The 24,715-nt window shown below is 37.0% G+C and overlaps 1 protein-coding gene across 1 annotated transcript in view; it reads right to left on the bottom strand.

Moving 5' to 3' along the window:
- Positions 1-523: 523 nt before the first annotated feature.
- The window catches only part of LOC149282542 (PHD finger protein 14-like), a 120,182-nt gene continuing 95,990 nt past the window's right edge, over positions 524-24,715 (bottom strand). The window contains exon 19 of the mRNA XM_089498111.1: positions 524-598. Coding sequence (XP_089354237.1) covers positions 524-598 — 75 coding nt within the window. The remainder of the gene's footprint in view (positions 599-24,715) is intronic.

Below are 24,715 nucleotides of genomic sequence, written 5' to 3'. Positions count from 1 at the left end.
TGCAGATACTGTAGTGATTAACGGTAAGAGGCTAAACTACTAACTAGGACTCATTTCAATGGAAATGTAAAATTCTAGATGTCTACGGTCTGTTTCTGAAGCTACTAGAACTGATGGTTTTATGCTAATTCCAAATAGATAGTGTACATTAATCACAATAGATGCAGCTAAACTGTTAAGCTACAAACCGCAAAAAAAAAACAACACACACAGAGGAATACTGATAACAATGTTGCATTTTCAAAATAGAATATAAAATACAAAGCTGCCCTACCAGTTAGACTGCTATGTTCCATAGTTTTTCAAAGGTTTATTGTAGCAACATCTTCCAAAATTATTTCAATCCCAATTTTAACCCCTCCAGATTTGAAAATGCCTTTCCTAGAAATTTACTTTCTGCGTCTTACATTTTTTTGGGAAACACTGGTTGAACATCTTGAATACTTAATGTTAAATTACATTTTCAAAAACAGTACTGTAATTCCTAAGAATTTCAGTTTAAGCCTAGTATGTGGTGTGGCATTCAGTTTTTCTCCTGTTCAGATTCCGTGGTTAGCTGCTGTGGTGACTTTGCCTCTGTGTTTTCGTTTTCATCTTCCTATAAAACAAAGACATATAATTATTCAAATAATAAGGATAATAAATGTAACCACATACTACTAAATTAACATCATATTTAGTCTTCTACAAAGATATGCAAAAAGGTAAAAACATTGATGTTGCACTAGCTGTTTATTATATATTAAACCTGTACCACAAAATGTTTTGGAACACACTTCGCATTTTGGAAAAGCAGGTTGCTTTCTTGGGGTGATCGATACTCGTGTAGTAAATAATGCGATTTTCAGCTAGTCTTATGCAGGCAATTATAACTAGATCCCCTCTACTGTGCAGAATAGATGGGGTTTGCACCGCCTGCTGATCAGCAGTCAGTCAGCAGCTGCAAACTATCAGGTTTATGTTTAATATCTCTTTAAAGCGGACCTGTTACCTAAGGTCATAAAACACATTTTTTAATGAATCAATGGTGAATAAGGTATTGATGTGTATTCTTTATATTATTCAAACATTTCCGTTTTCATTACAAGGTTAAATAAATAAAATACAACAAAACAGACCATTTAGGTCAATCTAAATTTTAATATACAACTAATCAACCTCCCTATGCTTTCATGAGTCAGAAGCCAGTTCTTACATAAAGTTAAAAAAGTACCAAGTAAGATGATATCATATCAGGAAGATTGGATGGATCAAATGGTTCTCCTATGTAAAAATAATTTATAAGAGCGCTGTCTTGTATGATATAATATGAGGTTGCATTTTCTCAATGTCTAGATACCAAAAACATTAAAAACTTAATGAAAACAAGTTGACAATCACCTTAAAACGCTGAAAAATTTAGTATACAGCTTTAATTGCCATAGCATATGGGATTATATGTACATTTTATCTGCCCCCAAATTATTCCTGGGTTATAGATGCTCAACACTCAATTTACTTATTAACCCTTCCAGTCGTCTTAGGACGTACCTAAACTTTGTTAAAACTTGTGGCAAGACGCTCATTAGGACGTACAGTTACATCTTGACTTTGTTGCAGCAGCAGGGACACCTCCTTGCCACTACACAGAAGATCAGGCTGTCTATCAACATCGCTGGCTTCCTGATGAATGATCATGTGATAAGGCACTCGCTGTGAGCACCAGTACATGTCAAGTCAGGGAATGCCCGATGATGTGATTGGACATTCCCTTCCGGTAGGTGTCACTGCTGACACCTACCCTAAATTCACTGGAGGACAGAAGAGCCTCAGCAGGATGCCATTATGACATCATTGACACACAAATGTATGAGAGATGCCTAAAGGGATCCTCCAAATCCTTTAAGACAATAGTATTATCAAATATGCAATATGGGATAGTATGTAAAACTCGGATGTAGCCCTGGAACATAAAAAATATGTATGTGGGGTAGGACTGTAATCAGGAGATGTTGATGAAAAAAATTGGGTCATTGTTCAGCAGTGGCAAAATGTGATTTTTGTTTCTATTTTAGTATAGGTTTTTCAAAAAAATCTATTATAACCGATTTTAAAAGAAGACCCTACCAAATATGGAAAAGAGAATCATGGTTTAACAAACTTATGGTAAACCCCAGAAGAGGTTGGATATAACCTAATTAATAAAATAAGTGTTCAAAATAAACAAAACATACTCAGTTTATGGACCTCGATACCTGGAGTTGTGCACAACTGCCCAAGACCAATAAATTCCACCATGCTATATGACTTGCAATCGCCCAATTAGTTTATAAAGCTGGAAAAGTCACCTACCAAAAATTATAATATTTTTTACAAATTTGGGATATTTTTTTTACATTTTACATGTTTAATATTTTATGTTTTTAATATCAATTCCACATACAATATAATTTGTTATGGTCAAACACCATTTTTTTATTACTAGTATCAGATTAAGAATACATTTTAAAATACTGTGTTCCTTTTTTGTATACAGTTCTAGTTTTTGCATAATATAATATTTTCATTGCATACTAGTCATTCCTTTGTATACTACCTCTGGCCTAATACACTATAAAAACACCATGACTCCTTAACATACTAACTTGTGTTAAAAATAGAATGACTTTGTCTTAATCACCTGGATACTGACATTCTAATGAAAGTATATAAGGATTTCAATGGAAAAGCAGGGCTACTTTAGCATTGCCATAAATATCACATAACACGTGCATATGCCTCTCATGTTCTAATTCTTCTTCAATAGTAACAGTGCTGTAGACACACATTCATGTCAAGTGATAACTTAATTCAACCAACTTAAAATAAAAAGCAAAAGTAGATAAAAAACATTCTGCATGCTACAATAGTAGTGGCAGAATCATTCTAGTTTTCCTCTATGTCCAAACAAACTATTTGTAAGGAATTGCCATGGAATTTTATTGATTCTGTATAAAAATATTGTCCCAATTTGTATGTATGCATTTTATTACTACTAGCCGTTCAAGTACAATAAATTACACCAAGTAACAGTATGACAGTAATTTTATTTTTACAACTAGATGCCTTTACTTTATCATTTGTAACAACAATAAATTTAACTGCACAGACACTTCATGTGCTGCAGCATCATATTTTTGTACCATCTCGCATATTTTCTTGACAGTGCTGCCAATTTTCCAATTACTTGTACAGCCATATGTTATCTGAAGATCAGTCAGCTCTAAAACAGTAAACATTAGCCCATCAGGCAGCAGTATGCTTACAGTTTTAACTGAATCACCTACAGGTTGTGTCCTCATAATTTGCTGCAATATTAGCTTGAACACACGGCGTAAATAAAACAGTCCCCTATAGGTTTAATAATAATATATACTGGGGAGAAAGAACACTTTGGCAAGATTAATACAAATTCATGTAACCTTCGGGTAGCCTTACAAGAAAAATCTGCAGTATTTTATGCTAGGAACTGTAGCCTTTAATGGCTTTAGCATAACTAATTAAATACCTAAAAGCTTGTACTTTTAGATCTTCTCTCCATATTAATGTTTTGGACATATTTAGTTCTAACAATTATATCAAGATGGCTTTGATCTTTGGCGTGAAACTAGCTTCATGTAAATCTATATCCCGTCCTGAAGTTTTATTCTCCATCTTCTCACCCTATGTGAACCAATCAACAACAATGAGCGCATTAACAATAAGACAGATATAACATCCTAAGACTATGACACTGTGATGGGTACTTCCATGATACACACATTCGGTAGGTTAATAATAGTTTATAATGGTTTAATATGTAAACACTATCACATGGGTTCATTTAGTGTACAGGACTGTAGAATGTAGGATCTGGTAAAAGCCACAGATGCCTTTTAATAGGATCTTACTTTCACAAGTACCACATTTTACAGTAACACTATGTATAGAATGTATAGAATAAGTATAAAATGTGCTAATTGATTAAAACAACTTTATCATGTATGAAAAACTATTTTACACCAGCAAAGCAGTAAGCTGAACTTTATATTCTCAGTTTTTTAAGGACTGTTATACAAAAGTGTTCTCCAAGCTAACAAAATGTGTTCTGATTGCAGAATATTATATGTTACTTGCATAACAGCGTCTTCTGTATTAACTAAAACTTAGGGGCATCTGCATTTAAAACTGAAGCACAGAACTTATCTATTTAATTTTAAATTCAGTTCCACCTTGGAAATGATTCTGCATTTGTTAAGATGGCAACTGTTGCCTGCCATTTTTTTTTACGATACTGAGACGAGAACTTCTCACACATTCATCACAGCCAATGACACCTCATTAATCCTATAAAAACTTATATCACTAACAGCAGCCTTGTTAAAACAAATGAAGTGCAAAGACAGACACAGAGCAAAATACATACAGTGAGACAAATCCACCAACGGTGACATCAAAGCAGCTGAAAATCTTTCTCAGCACTTTTCCAAGCTGGTCATAGCGCCTCAGGAAAGCTCTAAGGGGTGAAATGATTTGCTTGGATGCTGTTGGCACATACACAATTTGTTTCTCTGTGTATCTGTCACTGCTTCTATTTTTCAGTATAAACATTTCAGCAAAACTGCAGTAAATGCTATAATTTTATGGGATTAGTGTGATGCCATCACCTTCCTTCGTATATCTACTAAACTTGAACATGATAACTGCATACCTCCTAACCTGTCACAGTTTTCACAGGACAGTCCTGATTTCAGGTACTGTGCTGGGCAGCTGCCCCTCTATGCCACTTTTGTGAGCAACATGGATCATGGGCCAGATGAGGAGATCCTCTGGTCTCTCCTGAGGGAGCTGTGACCTCAATGGAGGTTGTGAAGAACCATGTCTGATCTTCACTGTTATTATTATATTTATTTGTACCCTGTTTGAATGTGGCTGCAGCTCCGGCCTTCAAAGGAACAATCCTGTAACTTGGCTGGGGCTCTTAATCAGCCAGCACAGCCCTGTCTGCCCAGATGGCACCCGCACTACAGGGGGGATATCACAGGTGGGGGAAACCCATTGTATCCCTTAATCCCCTCAGCTAGTGATGGGACGATATACTGCTGGGGGTAGCCACAGAAGTCTTTACAAACCCAGGGCCCATAGTCAATAGGGAGGAGGCTGGCAGTCAGGCCTCTCCAGTGGTCCCAGTGATTGAGGATCCCGTCACAGAGGTCTTTGCTGTTGTGTTGCAAGGTGCATTTTGGACACCTAAAATGTTGGGGGTATGTTACTGTACAAACCCTGAGCCCTTTGGGCCTGTTTCTTACATTGCCCTGATAAGTGGATTAAATGGAGACCGGTTATTGTAATTTCTGCAGAAATTAGTACAGGCACTGGAAAGTATTCAAATATAATCAGAACTGACATAAACATGGTTCTAAAAAGCCATTTCCATAATCTCTGTTTTAATATTTACATACACTTATTTTTCTTCCTGTTTTTAATGTATATATCTACCAATTTTTAGTACAGACAAAAACTTTAGTATCCCAAGATTGTGTCAATTCCAATAAATAAAGACCAGTATATAACATTTAATTCAGTGTTAATTAAATTGCTATAAATGAATAATGAACAGCAACTGATGACAAACAATGATAGTATATATGGTGCAACCATGGTAGTTTACTCATTATTAGCAGTAAGGGTTAATTTAGAATTCTAATTAATTATCACAGTCTTTCATGTAATTACCAAAGAAATGTAGTGGCCAGAAATTAGAACAGCAACATTTATGTAAAACAAGGAACTTTGTTAATGTCAGTGGTCAACTCACCGAGTGTTGCAGACGTTAATATCAGTCTGACTGATCAATTAATCACACTGCATACAAGGATGCACTGGTGACACACTTCCCATTTTACTAGCTGGTAATTTAAGAATGATTTATAGGAGCCCTTCATAGACAATTAGAAGAAAAGCATTAATGACTACTTGCTGAGAAGCTCCGTTTTGAGCAAAATACTAATTTTGGATAGAATTTGAGTGAAAACAAAAATCTAAGTTTCTTAAAATGCCACTAGCTAAAAAAAAATAAGCTTACAGTAAAGAGTATTTCTATAGATATATATATATATATATATAACCTCTTAGTTAGGTGTTTCAACCAGACCCATTGCTACAGGTGTATAAAATCAAGCACCTAGCCACGCAGTCTGCATGTTCTTGTTCTGAAGAGCTCAGTACTGTGTGTGGTACTGTGATAGGACGCCACCTTTGCAGTAAGTTAGTTAAATTTCATCCCTGATAGATATTTCACAATCAGCTGTAAGTGGTTTTATTGGAAAGTGGAAGCGTTTAGGAACAGCAGCAACTCAGCCATGAAGCAGAAGACAACATAAAGTCACAGAGCAGGGTCACTGGGTGCTGAGGCTCATGGTGCGTAAAAGTCACCAATGCTCTGCTGATTCCATAGCTAAAGAGTTTCAAACTTCCACTGGCATTAATATCAGCACAAAAACTGTGTGGCGGGAGCTTCATGGAATGGGTTTTTAATGGACGAGCAGCTGCATGCAAGCCTCACATCACCAAGTACAATGTCAAGTGCCAGATCAAGTGGTGTAAAGCACGCCGCCACTGGACTCTGGAGCAGTGGAAATGTGTTCTGTGGAGTGATTAATCACGCTTCTCTGGCAGTCTCAAGTACGAGTCTGTGTTTGGCGGGTGCTAGGAAAACGTTACATGCCTGACAGCATTGTGCCAACTGTAAAGTTTGGTGGAGGAGGGATAATGGTATGGGGCTGCTTTCAGGGGTTGGGCCTCTTACTTCCAGTGAAGGTAAATTGTAATGCTTCCGCATTTTAGTACATTTTGGACAATGGGAACAGTTGTGGGAACAGTTTGGGGAAGGCCCTTTTTGCTCTCCAACATGCCTGTGGCCTAGTGCACAAAGAAAGGCCCATAAAGTGCCTGACCTCACAAATGCTCTACTGGATGAATGGGGAATTTCCCACAGTAATACTCTTGTTGGAAAGCCTTCCCAGAAAAGTGGGATAGCTGCAAAGAAGTGACTAGCCACATATTAATGTCTATATATTTAGAATGTGATGTTGTAAAAGTACCTGTTGGAGTAATGGTCGGGTATCCCAATACTTTTGTTCATATTGTGTATATATACCCACACCTATACTAACACCATCAGATGTTCTACATAATAATAATAATAACAGAAAAAAAAAACAGCATTTGTCGTTTGTAATGGCTTTTAATATATAGCTGCACAGTTTACATGATAAATGACATGTTTCTGTCACTGCAGTGGTGCATTGATAAGACAGCTGTTTGTTTCCCTAGGAAAAAAGACTAAGCTACATGGATCATTTTCATAGCTGCAGTCTCGACAAGTTTGACATTTGCTTCGTGAAGCAGTGTGAACCAGCCATCATGAAAATGCACGCACTGGGACTATTGTGTATGTGCCAGCCCCGACAATATCAGTATCTGCAGAAAACGCTTTCACTATGTACATTTTAACTCACCTGTATCTATCTTGAGCTAGAGAATGCAAACGGGGAAAACGATATTTTTGTTCCATATTTACATTGTAACTTAAAAAATAATCTGCAATACAGGCTTTTTTCTGTAGATGGCAACGGAAGACCAATATAACGTAATATTTCACATTACTAAGGCTTAATGAGAGTCAGTAACTTATTACGAGTTACTGTATGACACCTCGGTCTTCTATTGAGTCCAATAATCGTCATTATACTTTCTAATTCCAGTGAAGCCTCCACAGAAAATAAAGGACAATGATTTTTACCAGGAAAAAAATGATGCTTTCTGTATTCATCTTTCCAATGCTTTGCATTTGTAGTTACTGTGAATTTGCAATGATTAAAGTGTAGCGTGAAAAAAATATTTTCCTCATTGCACATAAAACAGAGTGCCGTTTACAGTAATGTAGGTTAGCATTGACTGGTTTTAGATCATTTTGTTCCAATAAACTTCATTTATCTGCAGACCTGGAGGCTGCCATTGCTGTCAGTCATGTGATGTTTTGGGTGACTTTCCCTGCACAGTTACCACACAGAGCTGATGCTTTATGGCATTGCTAATGAAGTCTGTTCCTTCATAAACTTATATTAGTCAATGTGTCAGGCTGGGCAATTAAGACTTTCTACTGTTTACCACATACATTACGTATGATAAGGATTACGGGTTTAGTAGATTGGGCTGAAATAACAGATTTAGAACATATACAAACAACTAATATGCATCTGCTTGAAAACATTAAATTATAGAAAAACTAGAACTGTTAAAAAAAAGTATTTTTAATGTATTACTACTAATAAAAAAAGGGTGTTCCCCTTTAAGCACATTTTTCATTTGTTTACCAAATGACAAAGGATTTCATTTAAATTATGCCGTGGAGTAACACAAAATGCTATCCCTTCTGCAAACATTATTGCAGTGGGGCTATTTCTCAAATATTTACACAATGGATGTTAATTCCTTAATGAGGATGTATAATTCATTTATGTATAGTTTTATTGTGCAACATGCCAAAGGGTTTTGTTGATGAACACCTTAAAATATGAGTTAAGAGTCTAATCCAGGTGCCTAGAATGTCATGTTTTTAAGAATATTGAGTAAGGAAATAGAAAAAATATTAACAGGGCCACACACGTATATTGTGCACATGTTTTAACCAGCTTTGAGAAATTTGATTTCATATTCTACCTCATCCTAGCATCATACCAATAAAACTTTTCAAATGTTTCTGACACCTGGGTTGTTCTGAATACTGTTACTATTCAATTGATACATCAATATATAAAGTGAGTTCATGGCAATTTCATATATTATCAGCGCTACGGAATTTGATGGCGCTATATAAAACAATAAATAATAATAATAATAATAATCTGCAAAGATTTCTTAGCTGTCCTACAAAATGGAACAGTTGGACACTGATACATAAGGGATTGTGTCAACATAATTTGTACTGTTTTACTGTCTAAAAGAAGTCACAAAACCTATTTAAAACAGTGTTGGTCAGTGCCACTCACACTTTGTGGATACTCCTCAAACATTGGGGAACAGAATGAGTTTGAGCTACTTCAGCTCTTCCTCTTCTCTTCACAAGATGGGCCAAGCTAGATGTTTGTCTTGAGCCAATATTAGCTCAACCAGTGATATATCAAAAACATTTAGTTTGAGAATCATATAATTCCTTATTGGGCAGGTGGATTGGGGACACCCAATCTGGTTTAGTACAAAACAAATGTGGTAAGTTATTGGCATAGTGGAACACAGGAATGAGAAGCCTGCATCATCTGGGGAAATGGAAGAAAAAAAAGGTTACTCCATGAGTTAGCTTGAGAAGAAAAGAGACCATTTCTACACTGGTTGATTGGTCTACATAGTATGGTCCCCTGAGTAATGTATAGTGTTTTTTAACCATTTCAGGGTACTGGAGATCTAGTGCTTCCCTCTATCCCCAAAGTGGTGCTCTGGGACAAATATTAGAGAAATCTTCTAGTCATGCTCTTTTCTTGTTGCCTGACAGTTTTAAACGTGACTCCAAATACTGTTCCTTAAACACAGGTCAACAGGACCTGAATTTAATGCAATAGAAGATACATGCGTGCCAACACGTTCTGCCAACCAATCTTGTTGGATTCCCTCAAACCAGATTTTCTGGAGGCTGAGCAGGGGAAGCCACACTCACTTCTCAATGTAAATATGGTTTTATTGAGAGATACTTGTTCTGCATCCCCAAGACCGGAAAACATTATTCACATATGTTCTCTAGGTTTTTACCCCCATCAGAATTTCCACGACCTGGAATGGGGATCACACTGATGATTGTAATTCTTAGTCACAAAGAGCAACAACAGCATGTTTTGTTTTAATGTCCTTTATTTTCAATAAGGGACATTTTTTTTTTACTGATAATACCACTGCATTGTAGCCTATTACAGTTTGGCAGTGTGCCATTAAACATCCTTCATACTAGAAACCAAAGAGACTATTGCCAGAGCCAAGACATTCAGCTTACTTTGTTTACCCTCTTTCAAAGAATTCAGCTTCCAATTCAGAAGTGTCACACAACACTCTGAAAGGGCCTCGGCACTGAATATTTTGAGGATATCTTTGCTTTTGAACAGGATGCTCAATCATAATGAGAGAGCAAATTAATGCACCACCTGTGCAGAAGCAGAGATATCCTCCAAACATTCACACGTCTCAGGATGGCTTTAATCCTTTCTGACATTCCTGCTTTAATCCATTCTCCTGTTCCATTTCAGCTCAAATAAAACTTGCTTTTGGCACAAGGGTCATTATGAATTCAAGGACTGAAAAGTACACTTACAAAAAATTTTTTCATTCATACCCAGAATAGTCTAAAGAGAATTTTTTCTGAATATCACACCAAAAGGACATATCACCAGCTTTAACGAAAATGTTTTAGGTAAAATGAAACCACTGCATGCTTTTGATAAAAATTAATTAGTATTATAATTTTGTACCGTTCCACCATCGTTCTTTAAATGGAGCATTTATTTTATGGTTTTAAACATTTGGTTCATTAAATAAAGTTCAAAATGTGTGTTATGCGCTACATTTAACAACCTTTGGTCCTTAACTTTGGTATTTCTTGTTTCGCTTTTTCAATACAGTGCATAGACAATTTGAGAAAATTACATTTTTGAGCCTGTATATTTGGGATTTATATTTCACTTCATACAAAGGGCAATTAATCTACTGTTCTGCAACATCTTTCCAATTTAAGAGGTCCATGATAGATTTGCGACTGACCTTATAGGAAATGCTTAATTACGTCTCCTGTAGGCAGCACTATGATTGTGAACACAGCATATATCATTAGTGAAAGCGTAATTTGGCATGAATAAAGTAACCATTAGCATATATACATCTACAATATATATATATATATATGTATATGCACACATTTATACACACACCACACATATATGTACACATATACACACTATACTTATACATCTGTGTTTACAGTGCGCATTAATATCTATACCATGCAGATATCATATATATTTGTGTATTTGTAGAACTTAAATTTCAGATGTATGAAAACAAATGGTGCCAATGCAACAAAAATGGTCTCATATGTGCTTTTATCTGACATCTACACTTTATGTATTCTGCAAGCCTGTTTAAAAAAATCACTTTTTTTTATATATAGTTATATTTCTAATGCTAATTGATAAATCACTGCAGGTTTTAATAACAAACAACTTTTCCCAAGAAGCTGTTCTTTTACAGAACACACTTATGTGTTGTTTTGTTAAAACATGTTTCTCCTCCCAACAGCGAGGATCCGACAAAGTGTTATCAACACTACCAGCACCCATACTGTCGGAGAGAGAGAAAAAAGGCTACGGTAAAAGATTTGAAGAATACATGTTTTTTTACTCAAGAAACAATTGCGTTTTTTCATACAGGTAAGGTTTGCATACCTTTTTTCATAGGGGTGAAAAGTCATCAAAATAGTTAATGTCACTTTCAGCTAAACTAGATGTAAAAATAGGTCTTGATCACCTCAACAGAAACTGAAACTCATACAAGACATTACCTATACATTTAAGAACTAATCTAGTTCTAATTGTATTCATCACTGTAGGTTCAAATGTTGTGTTTTTCCATGCCAATGTGTTAGGAAGCCATTATAATGTATATCTTATAAAGGCACCAAACAAAATAGTGTAATTTTTGGGTTCTCTCCCTTTATTTTTATATGATGTCTATTATTTTTTTTTTGTTAGATTTCCATGTATCTTTTAAAGTTTTATTTTTCAAATAGTACAGACTTTTGTCTTGTGTCAGGTATACATACAATAAACACCAAGCAAGCATAGATAATTAGGTGCATATGCTCCTTTTTTTGTGGTACGCTGTTTCCTTTCAGCTGTTATTTCATTTATGATAAGAGATGTGTTATATTTTATTATAGAGTTTGTTTTGATACATTACTTTTTTTCTGTTAACTATGGCTGATCTCTGTCCATTCAATTTTGTTTTGGGAACTTGAATATGGGAATCACTGCCTGTCACAAAGATCAGGGATCCCTAGATGATCAGCAGTACAGGTAAGGTAATGCTAGCACCTTGTACCCCTCCCAGGATTAGTCATTAGTCAATCAGGGTTCTGTGATGCTGACTTCTGGAATATTGGGCTGGTTGAGGAAGGTCTTCATTCTTAGGGTAATTAGGTTGTAGGATCCTTATTTAGCTTCCACAACGGCTGCCAGTTCTCTCATTATATCAGCCAATTAACTTGCAACACTTGATCTTAGATGCTTAGTTGTTTGTGCTTCACCAACAAAGTAGTAGTTTGTCTCCAAGCTCCACCCGGCTCCCTGCCCTAACCTCACCTGATTCCTGGTTGCTGATTATGGATTATTATTTTTTTCGGTGCAACTTCTGTTCTCTATCTGCTGCCATTATCCTCTGCTGGGTTCCCTGTTGTTCCCTACTCAGCCTTAGCATGCAGGTACTACTGTTCCACTCTTATTGATTTACTGTGCACAAGAGCCGGGTAGAGGCCATTCTTTAAAAGTGGCTCCCTACACCTGCCTCCAGCCCTCAAGAATGTCTAGTGTGACACTGCCTAAAGTCTGTATCAACAAGGCACGGTGCTTCTTACACGCCAAATTAATCCAAAACCATTATCAATACTTTTGACACGGGTAAGGCATTCAAAAGTGGAACCTTTCTCACTGTAGCTTGGAAGCTAGGTTTCTTCCTTGGTGTTTAGGAAGTAGCCATTTCTACTTTACAGTGGAATGTTAGCATTTTACATAGGTATAGTTGGCTGTCTACTCAGTTCTTCCTTCTCTACCCTCTAAGTTTTCTTTCTGCTTGTATTTTTTTAAACCTTGTCACATAGACACATAGGATCAGAGGTAGAGTCTATTTTAAGTGCTTTATTTGTTCATGTCATTTGACAAGGAGTAGCTACAACCCATATCTCATATGTACTGCTGCCACAAAGACAGTGATGAAAGAAGAATTCTGGCAGGTAAAATAAAATGCAATTCTCTTCTCAACTAAATCATATAATATATAATATCAATATAATATCAAAGCTCTAGAGCCAATTTATTCTTGCTTTAAAACCAAGGGCAAATTATTTAATCTTCACAAAGATTCAAGAACCAAACTGCATTGATATCCAGGCAATTCAGTTTCAACAGGATTGCCATTTTCTAAAGATGTACTTACACAAATATGCTAAAAGAGGACTGAAACCAACATTATTTTATTCTACAGGGTTTTCATAACTGATGCAACCCGTTGAGGGTCAGATAAACAAGCTCAGTGAAGTGTAATCCAAGAGTTTATGTACATTATTCTAAAACATTGTTCACATTAGGAAATACGTTTTTCTTGGGGTAAACCAAATAGTCTCAAATAAATTAAGAAAAACAAAAACACATTCTATTCAGGACAGAAAAGGCGTTTGAACAATTACACATGTTCAGGCAAACTGTGGTTTTAAGTTTGAAAACACGGAAATGGCAATATGTTTTATTCTATGATGTAATAAAAGATCTATACTTGAAATGAAAATAAATCGGTTCTCAAAATCCCAGCGTACAGTATTCTCATATTAATCCCGGAGAAATGTCAATGGCATTAAATGTCAAATAAAATATATAAGTTCGACATAACATGCTCATTTGGACCACGATTTGTGAGGTTTTTGACCTACACTATCCAACAATTCTGTCTAGTTTTAATGTATTGTTCATGTTATTGGATGATAATTGAATTTAGAAGCTTATGAACAGTTTAATACAGTAAACTATTTAGTAAAATCAGAATGCTGTTTTTCTTTAGAAAATATTTGCAGCTAAAATGTTCTTGGTATTCTGATCTAATAAGGATTATGTTTCTAAAACTACATTTAATTATAACAGTGTTTTTCGTCAGCAGACTATGAGTAAAAGTACTTTTAAGTATGTTATTCAACCTACTCTGCTGAATTTAGCACTTCATAAACATAGTACTGTGAAATGCACAAATAATTTTTTTTAATCATGTAACATTTTCACCTTATGTGACAGAATAACTTGTCTTAAGGGGTAGTTGGTAAGAGGGAGTCCCAACAGCCCCTCATCACTATACTCTGTTGAGTGCTAGCATAAGAGGTCATATTAGAGCTGCAACTAACGATTATTTTCATAATCGATTAGTTGGCCGATTATTTTTTCAATTATTCGGATAAAAAAATAAATGTAAATTTTTCGTTTATTTAAAATAATTTAATGAACAAACTGGATGTTGAAAACAAACAGCAGAATAAAAAAACTTTGAGAAAAATGCATTTCTTGTTTTTATTTCCCAATCTGCCCCCCCCCCAGTTATCCACATTTGAGCCCAGGCTTTCCAGGGGGTATATGCCTTATACCACCCAGATATGCCACATATCCCCTATATGCCTTATACCCTCCCCGATATGCCACTGTGCCCTCTAATATGCCATATACCCCCAGATATATCACTCTGCCCTCCCAGATATGCCTTATACCCCCAGATATGCCCCTCTGCCCCCTAGATATCGCACAGGTGCCCACCGGCTGTAAGAGAGAAGGATCCAGGTCTCCTACAGTGCTGCGGAGGATCTGGATCTTAGTGTTATTATCTGACCTGTATTTGAGGTCGGATTATAAAACGAATGGCAATCGATTAGTTGTTGCAGCCCTAGGTCATATACCTCCGCTCTACCTCTTAAATGCATAGAGTCTCCAGGAACAGTATGCTATAGACCTCCATAGTGTAACTGTTTAGGTTACAAGGTAACTGAGCCACAGTGCACCAGAAAGCCTGATTGTCTAACTGGGCAATCACACCCTTAATTTGCTAGGCCAGAATGCAACACTGCATATAATACTTTACAAGTAAAGGATACATAGGACATATTGTAAGCTTCGGAGCAGGGCCATCTTTATCTAATGTATGGGGTTGTCTTAGGTTATCTTAGCCTGTCAATTTTAGTTTCGTCACACCCTTTGAATTTATGTACTTTATGAAGCGATGTATACATTGTTGGCACTATATAAATGAAATATCTAATTTAATTATAATGTAATAATATAGGAAGACATACCTTTTTACTGAGGCACACAAAGTAACATAGAAACATAACATTTGATGGCACATAAGAACCATTCAGCCCAACTGTTTTTTTCCTGATTTACAGACTCAAACCTCAGTCATGAGTCTTGTCTTCTATTCAGAATAGCCATATGTTTATCCTTGCATGTTTAAATTTCCTTACTGTGTTAACCTCTACCACTCTGACGAGGGTAGGTTGATCCACCCGACTACCAGCCTTTCAGTAAATCAAGCTTCCTTATATTATAACATCTCTCTTTTAGATTATCACCTCTTGTTCTAACATTGTTCCAGATTTGTATTCTATTTACCTATACTTTTGGAAATCACTAAGTATTTAAATGGTTCTATCAGATCCCCTCTCACCCCTGCTTCTTCAACACTATTTGTATAATGTCAATATCCTTCTTGAGATGGAGTCTCTATAACTTTACACAATACTCTTGGTAAGGTCTGACCGGATATCTGTAAAGTGGCAGAACCACCTCCTTCCTGCTACTAATGCCTCTCACTATACAACCTAGCACCCTGCAATGGATCCTTATTAATAGCCATAACAGTAGTTTTAGTTAGCATACTATTATTATCTTTTATTTATATTGCACCATGAGAGGTAGTGTGGGCTTGTATCATGAAAGGGATGTTCTAGCAGCTAAGATGGAGCGGCTTCTCTGAAGAAGTGGGTTTTGAGATGTTTCTTGAATGTTGGGAGGGAGGGTGAAAACTAAAGCATACGGTCAAATACTTTCTAAAACAATAAACATTAATAATCACCTTGAGTATACATACAAAATCAGATTAGACATAAAAATTACAAGACATAAAAATTCTAAAGCATTGAGGCACAGCGGTTGCAGTCAGATTACAGAAGGAAAGCAATCAGAAGGAATTAGTCTGACCAACTGATCCAACGACTAGTTATTAGTCAATGTTTTTCTCAGGAGAAATAGATTTCTTTCTTTGCAAGAAGTATAATCAACTGCGAGATTTATACACACAATTACCAGAGATTGTTCTAAAATGCTAAATAAAACAATGTACCTGTGTTTTTATGACTAAGGGGTCTACATTAATTATAATTTATATGTACATGGTTGCTGGTAGATAAAAATAGGTTTTGTAAATTGCATATAAGAAAAAAAATTGGATGCAATGTGTTGTAAGGACAGATTTCATCTTTCTCTTGCTATATTGGCACTCATCCTTCAGACTAAGAAAAATAGTTGTGGTGCAAAATGGTGAGTGGTGCAAACACCATAGAAATCAATTGAATGCTCCTGATGAATAGTCTGTGTACAGTCATAGCTCCCTGTGCCTCTGGTGTGATAAGATAAGTGGGGCTGGTGTACAGCCAGTAAATTAGTCTCTATTTTTTAATATAAAATATTTGTTGGCTGACTATAAGAAATAGATCCACAAGTGTAATATATAGGTGATAGTTATTAGTATATTTCTACTATGGTATACAATTCAATTTACAAATGTATTCTTAAAATAATTGTGTAAAAGAAGTGTTGAAAATATATTATATACATATGTCTGTGGGAATTTGTGCCCAGTCAGCCAAAAGAGCACTTGTGAGGTCAGGCATTGATGTTGGACCTTCAATGGGGTTAAATTCCTCAGCATTAAACTTGTCAAGGTTTGTCCTGTGTACAGTCATGCTGGAAAAGGTAAGGGTCTGCTCACAACTAGTGTCACAAAGTTGGAAGCTTACACTTGTCTCAAATGTCTTAAAATGCTGTAGCATTAACATTACTCTTCACTTGTTAGCAGCTGCTTGGGCATGGAAAGCCATTTCATGAAGCTCCCGACGCATTGTGTTGCGATGATTTTGCTTCCAAAGGCAGTTTGGAACTCTGCGGTGAGTGGTGCTATAAAGAATAGGTTATTTTTACATGTGGCACACTCAGCAGCCCCGCTTTGTTAGTATGCATGGTCTACTGATTCAAGGCTGAGCTGATTTTACTCCTAGAAGCTTCCACTTCACAATAATGGCACTTTCAGTGGGCTGGGTGAGATCTAGTAGGGCAGAAATTTCATAAACTGACGCGTGTCATCCTTTTGACAGCACCATGTTTAAAGTCACTGGGCTCCTCAGTACGACCTAGTCTACTGCCAATGTTCGACTATGGAGATGGCTGCCTATGTGCTTGATTTTATACACCTGCTAGCAATGGGTGTGGCTGATACACCTAAACGCAATATTTGGGAGGGGTGCCCACATACTTGTTATCATGGCCCCTGTCAGTGGGGAGAATATATTAGGGAGCACATGAACATTTCATCCTCAAAGTTGATGTGTTAGAAGAGGGAAAAATGGCCAAATGTAAGGATCTGAGCGACTTTGACAAGGGGCAATTTGTGATGGATAGACTACTGGGTCAGAGCATCTTCAAAACTGCAGCTCTTGTGGGCTGTTCCTGGTCTGCAGTGGTCAGCACCAAAAGTGGTCAAAGGAAGGTAAAGAGGTGAAGCGGCGACAGGGTCATGGGTGGCCACGGCCCACTGATGCATGTGGGGGCCAAGGGCTAACCCGACAAGCTACTGTAACTCAAATTGCTGAAAAAGTTAATGCTGGTTCTAATAGAACGGTGTCAGAACACACAGTGCATCACAGTTTGTTGCATTTGGGGCTGCAAACCAGACAGAGTGCACATGCTGACCTCTGTCAGTGAATGCCTCAATGGGTCAGGGCTGTTTTAGGGGCAAAAGGGGGACCTACACATTAGGGAGGTGGCCATAATGGTATGGCTATATATAGTAAAATCAATAAAAATACCTAAAACATATTCACTAAACACACTTTAAGCATATAACTGTTTCATTGTGGATAACCATTTTTTTTTTTTTAAATATTGCTAAAGATTTTTTTCTGAAATCTAAAATGACCTCCTGAACACCCTGGCTGAGGTTATTCTCTGTAAGAGATTTTTGATATACTGTCAAGAACCATCTTTAAGGGGGGGGGGGGCTAATGTCACAATTATTCCATTGCATTAAACTAACATAACTTGTGCATACAGGTCACTACAGTTCACTAAACCATCTCAAGATTTAATTTCAGTTTTGCTGATACAACCTCAAATGTTATAATCAGATGCTTTCCAAAACAGCAAAAGAAATGGGATTCATATTTTCAAAAGTAATCTTCATGCAGGTATGGAAGTGAGCTAATTTACTAAATTCACTCACCGATAAATTAGTCTTGCCAGCTATGCACAAAATCTTCTGCAATGTAAGATAGAGATGAATTAAATTGGAAAATTAATATAAAAATCAACCAACATAAAAAAGCTAGAAAACAGCAATTTGCAGAATTGAAAACAGTTTTCTTAAGTGTATTTATACCACTGAAGTTCATGTTGAGCATACTATTTCACAGTAATACACAAAACAAGTTTGTAATATACCTGGTATTTTTTATAGCCGAGTGAGGCAGGCTCAAGTCCAAAACCTAGCTCCAGTGAAACTTATCTCTGTTTAAAGCCTTGTTGTAGACAATTACTGTAGACATGGTGGCTAAGTTAAAAACTGGAAGTAAAGACACACACCAGACTTTAAGAAACAGCCCATATGCTCAAATATGGGGAATAGGACTTCTTTCCCCATGCCACCTCTTCCTTGAATAATATTCACGGGGGAACAATGCTTATAAGTGCTCTGACAGTCAGCTAGGGCATCATGTATGACTACAAAGCAGCTCAACCTAGATATGTTTGATATTTGAATAGTAAATCCAAGCTTTATTGAACCATGTTAATCATTGAGCTGTAACATAATCAAAATTGTTTTAATTTTCAGTGTTTCCATTAGCCTCCTATTAATTGACTTTCTTGCGACTAAGTAAAAATTTATATTTATGCTCTACCCATTAGGCAAAAATGGTTACATACAAACTAAAATGTTTTTTTTACTTGTCAAAATGTCTTGTATTTTAGCTTATATACCTGATATAGATGATAAAACAGATAGAGAATCTTTTTTTTAATAACATGGAACAATTGTATTACCATTTTCTTTGTGCTAAATTTGCTTTGCTATTTGAAGGTTCATACCCATCTTTGTATATTAAGCCATCTCCAGTTTTGGCAGAAATACATGAGAAAAGGAGATTAAAATGTATGGCAGTGAACATTAAATATATATTTGATCTATGATCATATGGCATTGTATCAGCACTAGCTATAATCTTTAAGCTTCTTCTGAGATGGTCCACTAAAAAAAGGTGGGTATAAAATACATTGCAAATGTTTTTACTAGATAAGTACAAGAAAAAAAGTTATTGTGTGGCAGATAACACATGAATATTGACTTAACCCACCATCTTTTTCCAAGAAAGGCATTCCCCTATTAAGCCAAGGGTTGCCACTTGTTCCAGTTTTACCTGGACTATCCCAGAATGAAGAAACAAATCCTGTGTCCTTGATATGTCTCTCTAACTCCAGTCACTCCTTTCCTTCCTTAGTTTTTTCACCCCAAAAAAAGTAGTTGGTGCTAGTTAAACCATGTCCATGGTCACACTCTGACCACATCCCTACTAAGCTTCCAGACACAACCTCTCAAATAGTATCAGGGAAACAGTGTAGCAAAATCTGGCAACCCTAATTTTATCCTAAAATAACGCAAAAGCACTGTTTAATAACACACTTAGTATTTTTGGTAGTACTCTGCGATCTATGGTCTACTTATGCAATGAGAACATGATAAACTAATAATGTATACATAATAACAATTAAGTGTTACATAAGCTTTTCTGAACATATCATGTTTGAGGGCACAACATGTATGCAATACCAACAGTTTGTCTAGTCTGACTAAAATATGTTTAATTAAACTGGCATATAAAACAATTAAGACTTTCATTTTAGAGGGCAGGTACACGCTGCCGTTTACAAACCATAGACGCGAAAATACTGTTAAAAAGGCATCTTACTCACGTTAATCTTTCCTTAGTCGTTTTACACAATGACCTCTCATATGACAATGTTGCAATGAAGTCAATAAAATTGAACAAACACAAACTGACAGCTGTTAGACACCCTTCACAGACAACCTATTATTTACAGTATGAGACGTGTTCAGTACATGAAAATTGTTACTTGTCGTGGGAAGTCAGTGTCAGCATGACTCTATCATTAAAGTAATACAAAGGCTACAATAACAGACAGTTCAAAACAAATGCGAGTTAAAAATAAGATCGTACAGGAATTATCAACAAGGTATAGTCATTAAAATGAAAAATGTCCAAATTATTTGACTTAATGGACTAAAATGGCGTGGGCCTTATCATGGTCTACCACAGGAAACAGCCAAAGATGTTTGTGTGTGTGTGTGTGTGTGTGTGTGTGTGTACATGTGTAGAAAGACCCCGGTCTTCTTATAAGAAAAAGGGGGGTGAGGAGGAATAATTCTGTCATTTGACAAATTGGTACAAACAAGTGTCTCTTTAAAATGCAGTTATTGTTTATTTTAATCTGCAGATAACCTTACATACAGTGAGAGGAATGCTTTGTCATCCTTCTTTGTTCCCCTCTTTCGTATACACAGAACTTTTTTCTATCATTGTAATTTTTTTGTGTAGAGCTTAAGTTTGAAGGTGTATCTGAAACTTCCAGAAGCAGCTTTCACTAAAGTGGAAAATACCAGCCAGGACTGTGTTGGGGGGGTGACAATAGGTGGCAAGTGGGTGGGGCCAGCTCCAAAAGCGGGCAGAGTCTGGGCTGTGAGCACAGACCTCCATTGATTTTCCATCTCCCTGGCCCAGGAAGATCAGAGGATCTCCCCACAACTGGACAGTGACACAATGCCCCAAAATTGGGAATGTTCTGCTGAATCAGGGACTGTTGGGGATATTTGCTGAAATCAGTTAAGATGGCTGTCCTCTGACATATACATATAGATGTTTTCTAATCCTTTTATCCTGGTCTAAGCATATGAGTTGCCATATTGGCCAGTTCTTTGAAGGACACAAGTAAAGTGCTGCCCTGCAGTATATAGGTGGTCCTTCAAAGAAATGGTCGTTACGCCAACCCAACAAAATATACTTACTACTTGCACTGAAAGATGAAAAAAACAAAACAGCTCTGACAATTATTAGACAGTGTTCCGTGTAGTATGTGTCACACACAATATTCATTGTACTGAAAAAAGACAGAAAATGATCATGTTTAACCCCTTAACGACAATTGCCGGTCCTGGCACGACACGGAAAAGCATGTGCTTTACGACAATTGACGTGCCAGGACCGGCACGTCTTTAACCCCTTCGAGACAAAGGCTGATTTTACTTTTTGTACCCTTTGTGACAATGGCCTTTTTAACATTTCTGCGCTGCTTGTGTTTAGCTGTAATTTTCTTCTTTCCCGTTTACTGAACCCACACACATTAGATATTGTTTTTTTCAGGACAAGAAGGGCTTTCTTTAGATGACATTGTTTTGATTGTATCATATTATTTACTATTAAAAAAATTATAAAATATGGTGAAAAATTTAGAAAAAAATGACTGTTTCTAACTTTTAGTTGAAAAATCTTTTACTCTTCTATAAAAGGTAATGAAAAAACCTGCTAAATAGATTCTACTATTTGTCCTGAGTTTAGAAATACCCAATGTTTTTATGTTTTTTTTGCTTTTTTCTACCCATTATGGGGCAATAAGTACAGGTAGCGTTTTGCTATTTCAAAGCCATTTTTTCCAAATCTGGTAATTCTTCCCCCCATGTGCCATTTCGGGTATCTTTGAACCCGGCCAATGCAATTTACCCCATCAAGTCATATATTTTTGAAAACTAGACAGCCCAGGGTATTCCAAATGCTAGTATTTTAACTCTTTCCATGCACCATATCTACCACCAGTCTTTGTCAAACTTTATGGTAGTCATTTTTTTGCATTTGGTTTTCCACACACATTTTAATTCAGGTATGAATTAAAATGTTCTCGTATATGTCACTATCACAAAACACCCCAATATGTGTTCAGCAACATCTCCTGAGTACAGCGATACCTCACATGAATGATTTTGCCTGGCTGTTTTGGGGCAAAAGGGCCACATTTGGGGCATGCACTTTTTTCAATGTTGAACTTTGGCATTTGGGATCCACTGCCCATGCCCTATTTGGTACATCTTTGAGCCAGGCCATTTCAGTGTGCCCAACAAAACCATATATTTTTCAAAACTAGACACCACAGGGTATTTTAAATGCTGGTATTTTAACTCTTTGCATGCACATATTTTACCACCAGCATTTTTTCAAAGTTTGCAGTAATATTTTTGTGTGTGTATTTTTCCCACACACACCTACTTTATGTATGAATTTACAGCTCCTGGTATATGCCGCTGTCACACGACACCCCATAATGTGTTCAGCAACATCTCCTGAGTGCAGTGATACCCCACATGCATGGGTGTGTCATTTTTTTGGGGAACTAAAAGGCCACATTTGGTACGTGTGCATTTTTCTAATTGGAAATTAGATGTGTGGCCATCCTTCCCCCCGTGTTAATTGGGACGTTGTTGAACCTGGCCCATTCAATTTACCCCATCAAATCATACATTTTTTAAAAGTAGACACCCCACGGGCATTTAATATGCCAGTATTTTAACTCTTTCCATGCGAGAATTGTTTTAAGCTAATATGCTAATTTTAGGACTTGCTCACAAAAATATATTTTTTATATATATATATATTTTTTTTTTATTATTTTTTTTTAAAAAAAATTTAACATTTTTTTTCAACTTGGAGGTTCCCCTGATAGTGACATCAGTGGGAAATGATTTTTACATTTTACTGTTTTTTTACAATTTTTTTCTAATTATTATTAATTTTATTTTATTTTTTAATTTATTTTTACTAATCACACTGTGATTAGAAAGCTGGGCTCCATTGACTTGCATGGTGAATGCAGTACCTGTATTCAACCTGCAAGTGGAGCCAAAGTTCTCTAGATGGTCTGGACCATCTAGCGAACTTTTAAAATTTGTGGTTCCTGTTACAGGACGGCGGCCATCTTCCTTGATGGCGAAGATTGCCGGCAGCTGCGGCTGTGACCGCTCTCCGGAGCGGTCACAGCCCATCAAAAGGTTAGTGTTTGGTGTCGCTGGATGCCTCCTGATCGAGGCATTCCAGCGACACCATTTAAGTTTAGGAGGCGATCGTCGATCGCCTCCTAAACGCTTTTAAAACGGGCGTCCGCCGCCATACAAAGTATGGCGGATGTTGACGCCCCGTGGAGGGGCCAGAGATGGCCCCTTCGTGCCGATCGCGGCGTTGCTGAATGCCTCGAGGTCGAGGCATTCAGCAACGCTTTTTGGGTGCAGAAAGCGATAGTAGATCGCTTTCTGCACCCGTTTAAAGACGTGCCGGTCCTGGCACGTCAATTGTCGTAAAGCACATGCTTTTCCGTGCCGTGCCAGGACCGGCAATTGTCATTAAGGGGTTAAACGGGTGCAGAAAGCGATCTACTTTCGCTTTCTGCACCCAAAAAGCGTTGCTGAATGCCTCGACCTCGAGGCATTCAGCAACGCCGCGATCGGCACGAAGGGGCCATCTCTGGCCCCTCCACGGGGCGTCAACATCCGCCATACTTTGTATGGCGGCGGACGCCCGTTTTAAAAGCGTTTAGGAGGCGATCAACGATTGCCTCCTAAACTTAAATGGTGTCGCTGGAATGCCTCGATCAGGAGGCATCCAGCGACACCAAACACTTACCTTTCGGTGGGCTGTGACCGCTCCGGAGAGCGGTCACAGCCGCAGCTGCCGGTGATCTTCGCCATCAAGGAAGATGGTCGCCGCCCTGCAAGAGAAACAAGCAAGTTTTAAAAGCTCGCTAGACGGTCTCCAGACCATCTAGAGAACTCTGGCTCCACTTGCAGGTTGAATACAGGTACTGCATTCACCATGCAAGTCAATGGAGCCCAGCTTTCTAATCACATTGTGATTAGTAAAAAAAAAATAAAAAAATAAAATAAAATTAATAATTAGAAAAAAATAGTAAAAAAACAGTAAAATGTAAAAATCATTTCCCACTGATGTCACTATCAGGGGAACCTCCAAGTTGAAAAAAAAATGTTTAAAATTTTTTTTTAAAAAAGGCAACAAAATATAAAATATATATATAAAAAATATATTTTTGTGAGCAAGTCCTAAAATTAGCATATTAGCTTAAAACAATTCTCGCATGGAAAGAGTTAAAATACTGGCATATTAAATGCCCGTGGGGTGTCTACTTTTAAAAAAGGTATGATTTGATGGGGTAAATTGAATTGGCCGGGTTCAACAAGGTCCCAATTAACACCGGGGGAAGGATGGCCACACATCTAATTTCCAATTAGAAAAATGCACACGTACCAAATGTGGCCTTTTAGTTCCCCCCAAAAATGACAAATTCATGCATGTGGGGTATCACTGTACTCAGGAGATGTTGCTGAACACATATTGGGGTGTCGTGTGACAGCGGCATATACCAGGAGCTGTAAATTCATACATAAAGTAGGTGTGTGTGGGAAAAATACACACACAAAAATACTACTGCAAACTTTGAAACAATGCTGGTGGTAAATTGTGTGCATG

Source organism: Sceloporus occidentalis, unplaced genomic scaffold (genome assembly GCF_023333645.1).
Source record: "Sceloporus occidentalis isolate IW3139 unplaced genomic scaffold, rSceOcc1.0.p SCAF_113, whole genome shotgun sequence".
In the NCBI taxonomy this organism is placed as follows: domain Eukaryota; kingdom Metazoa; phylum Chordata; class Lepidosauria; order Squamata; family Phrynosomatidae; genus Sceloporus; species Sceloporus occidentalis.
This window is presented reverse-complemented; position numbering and strand designations above follow the sequence as displayed.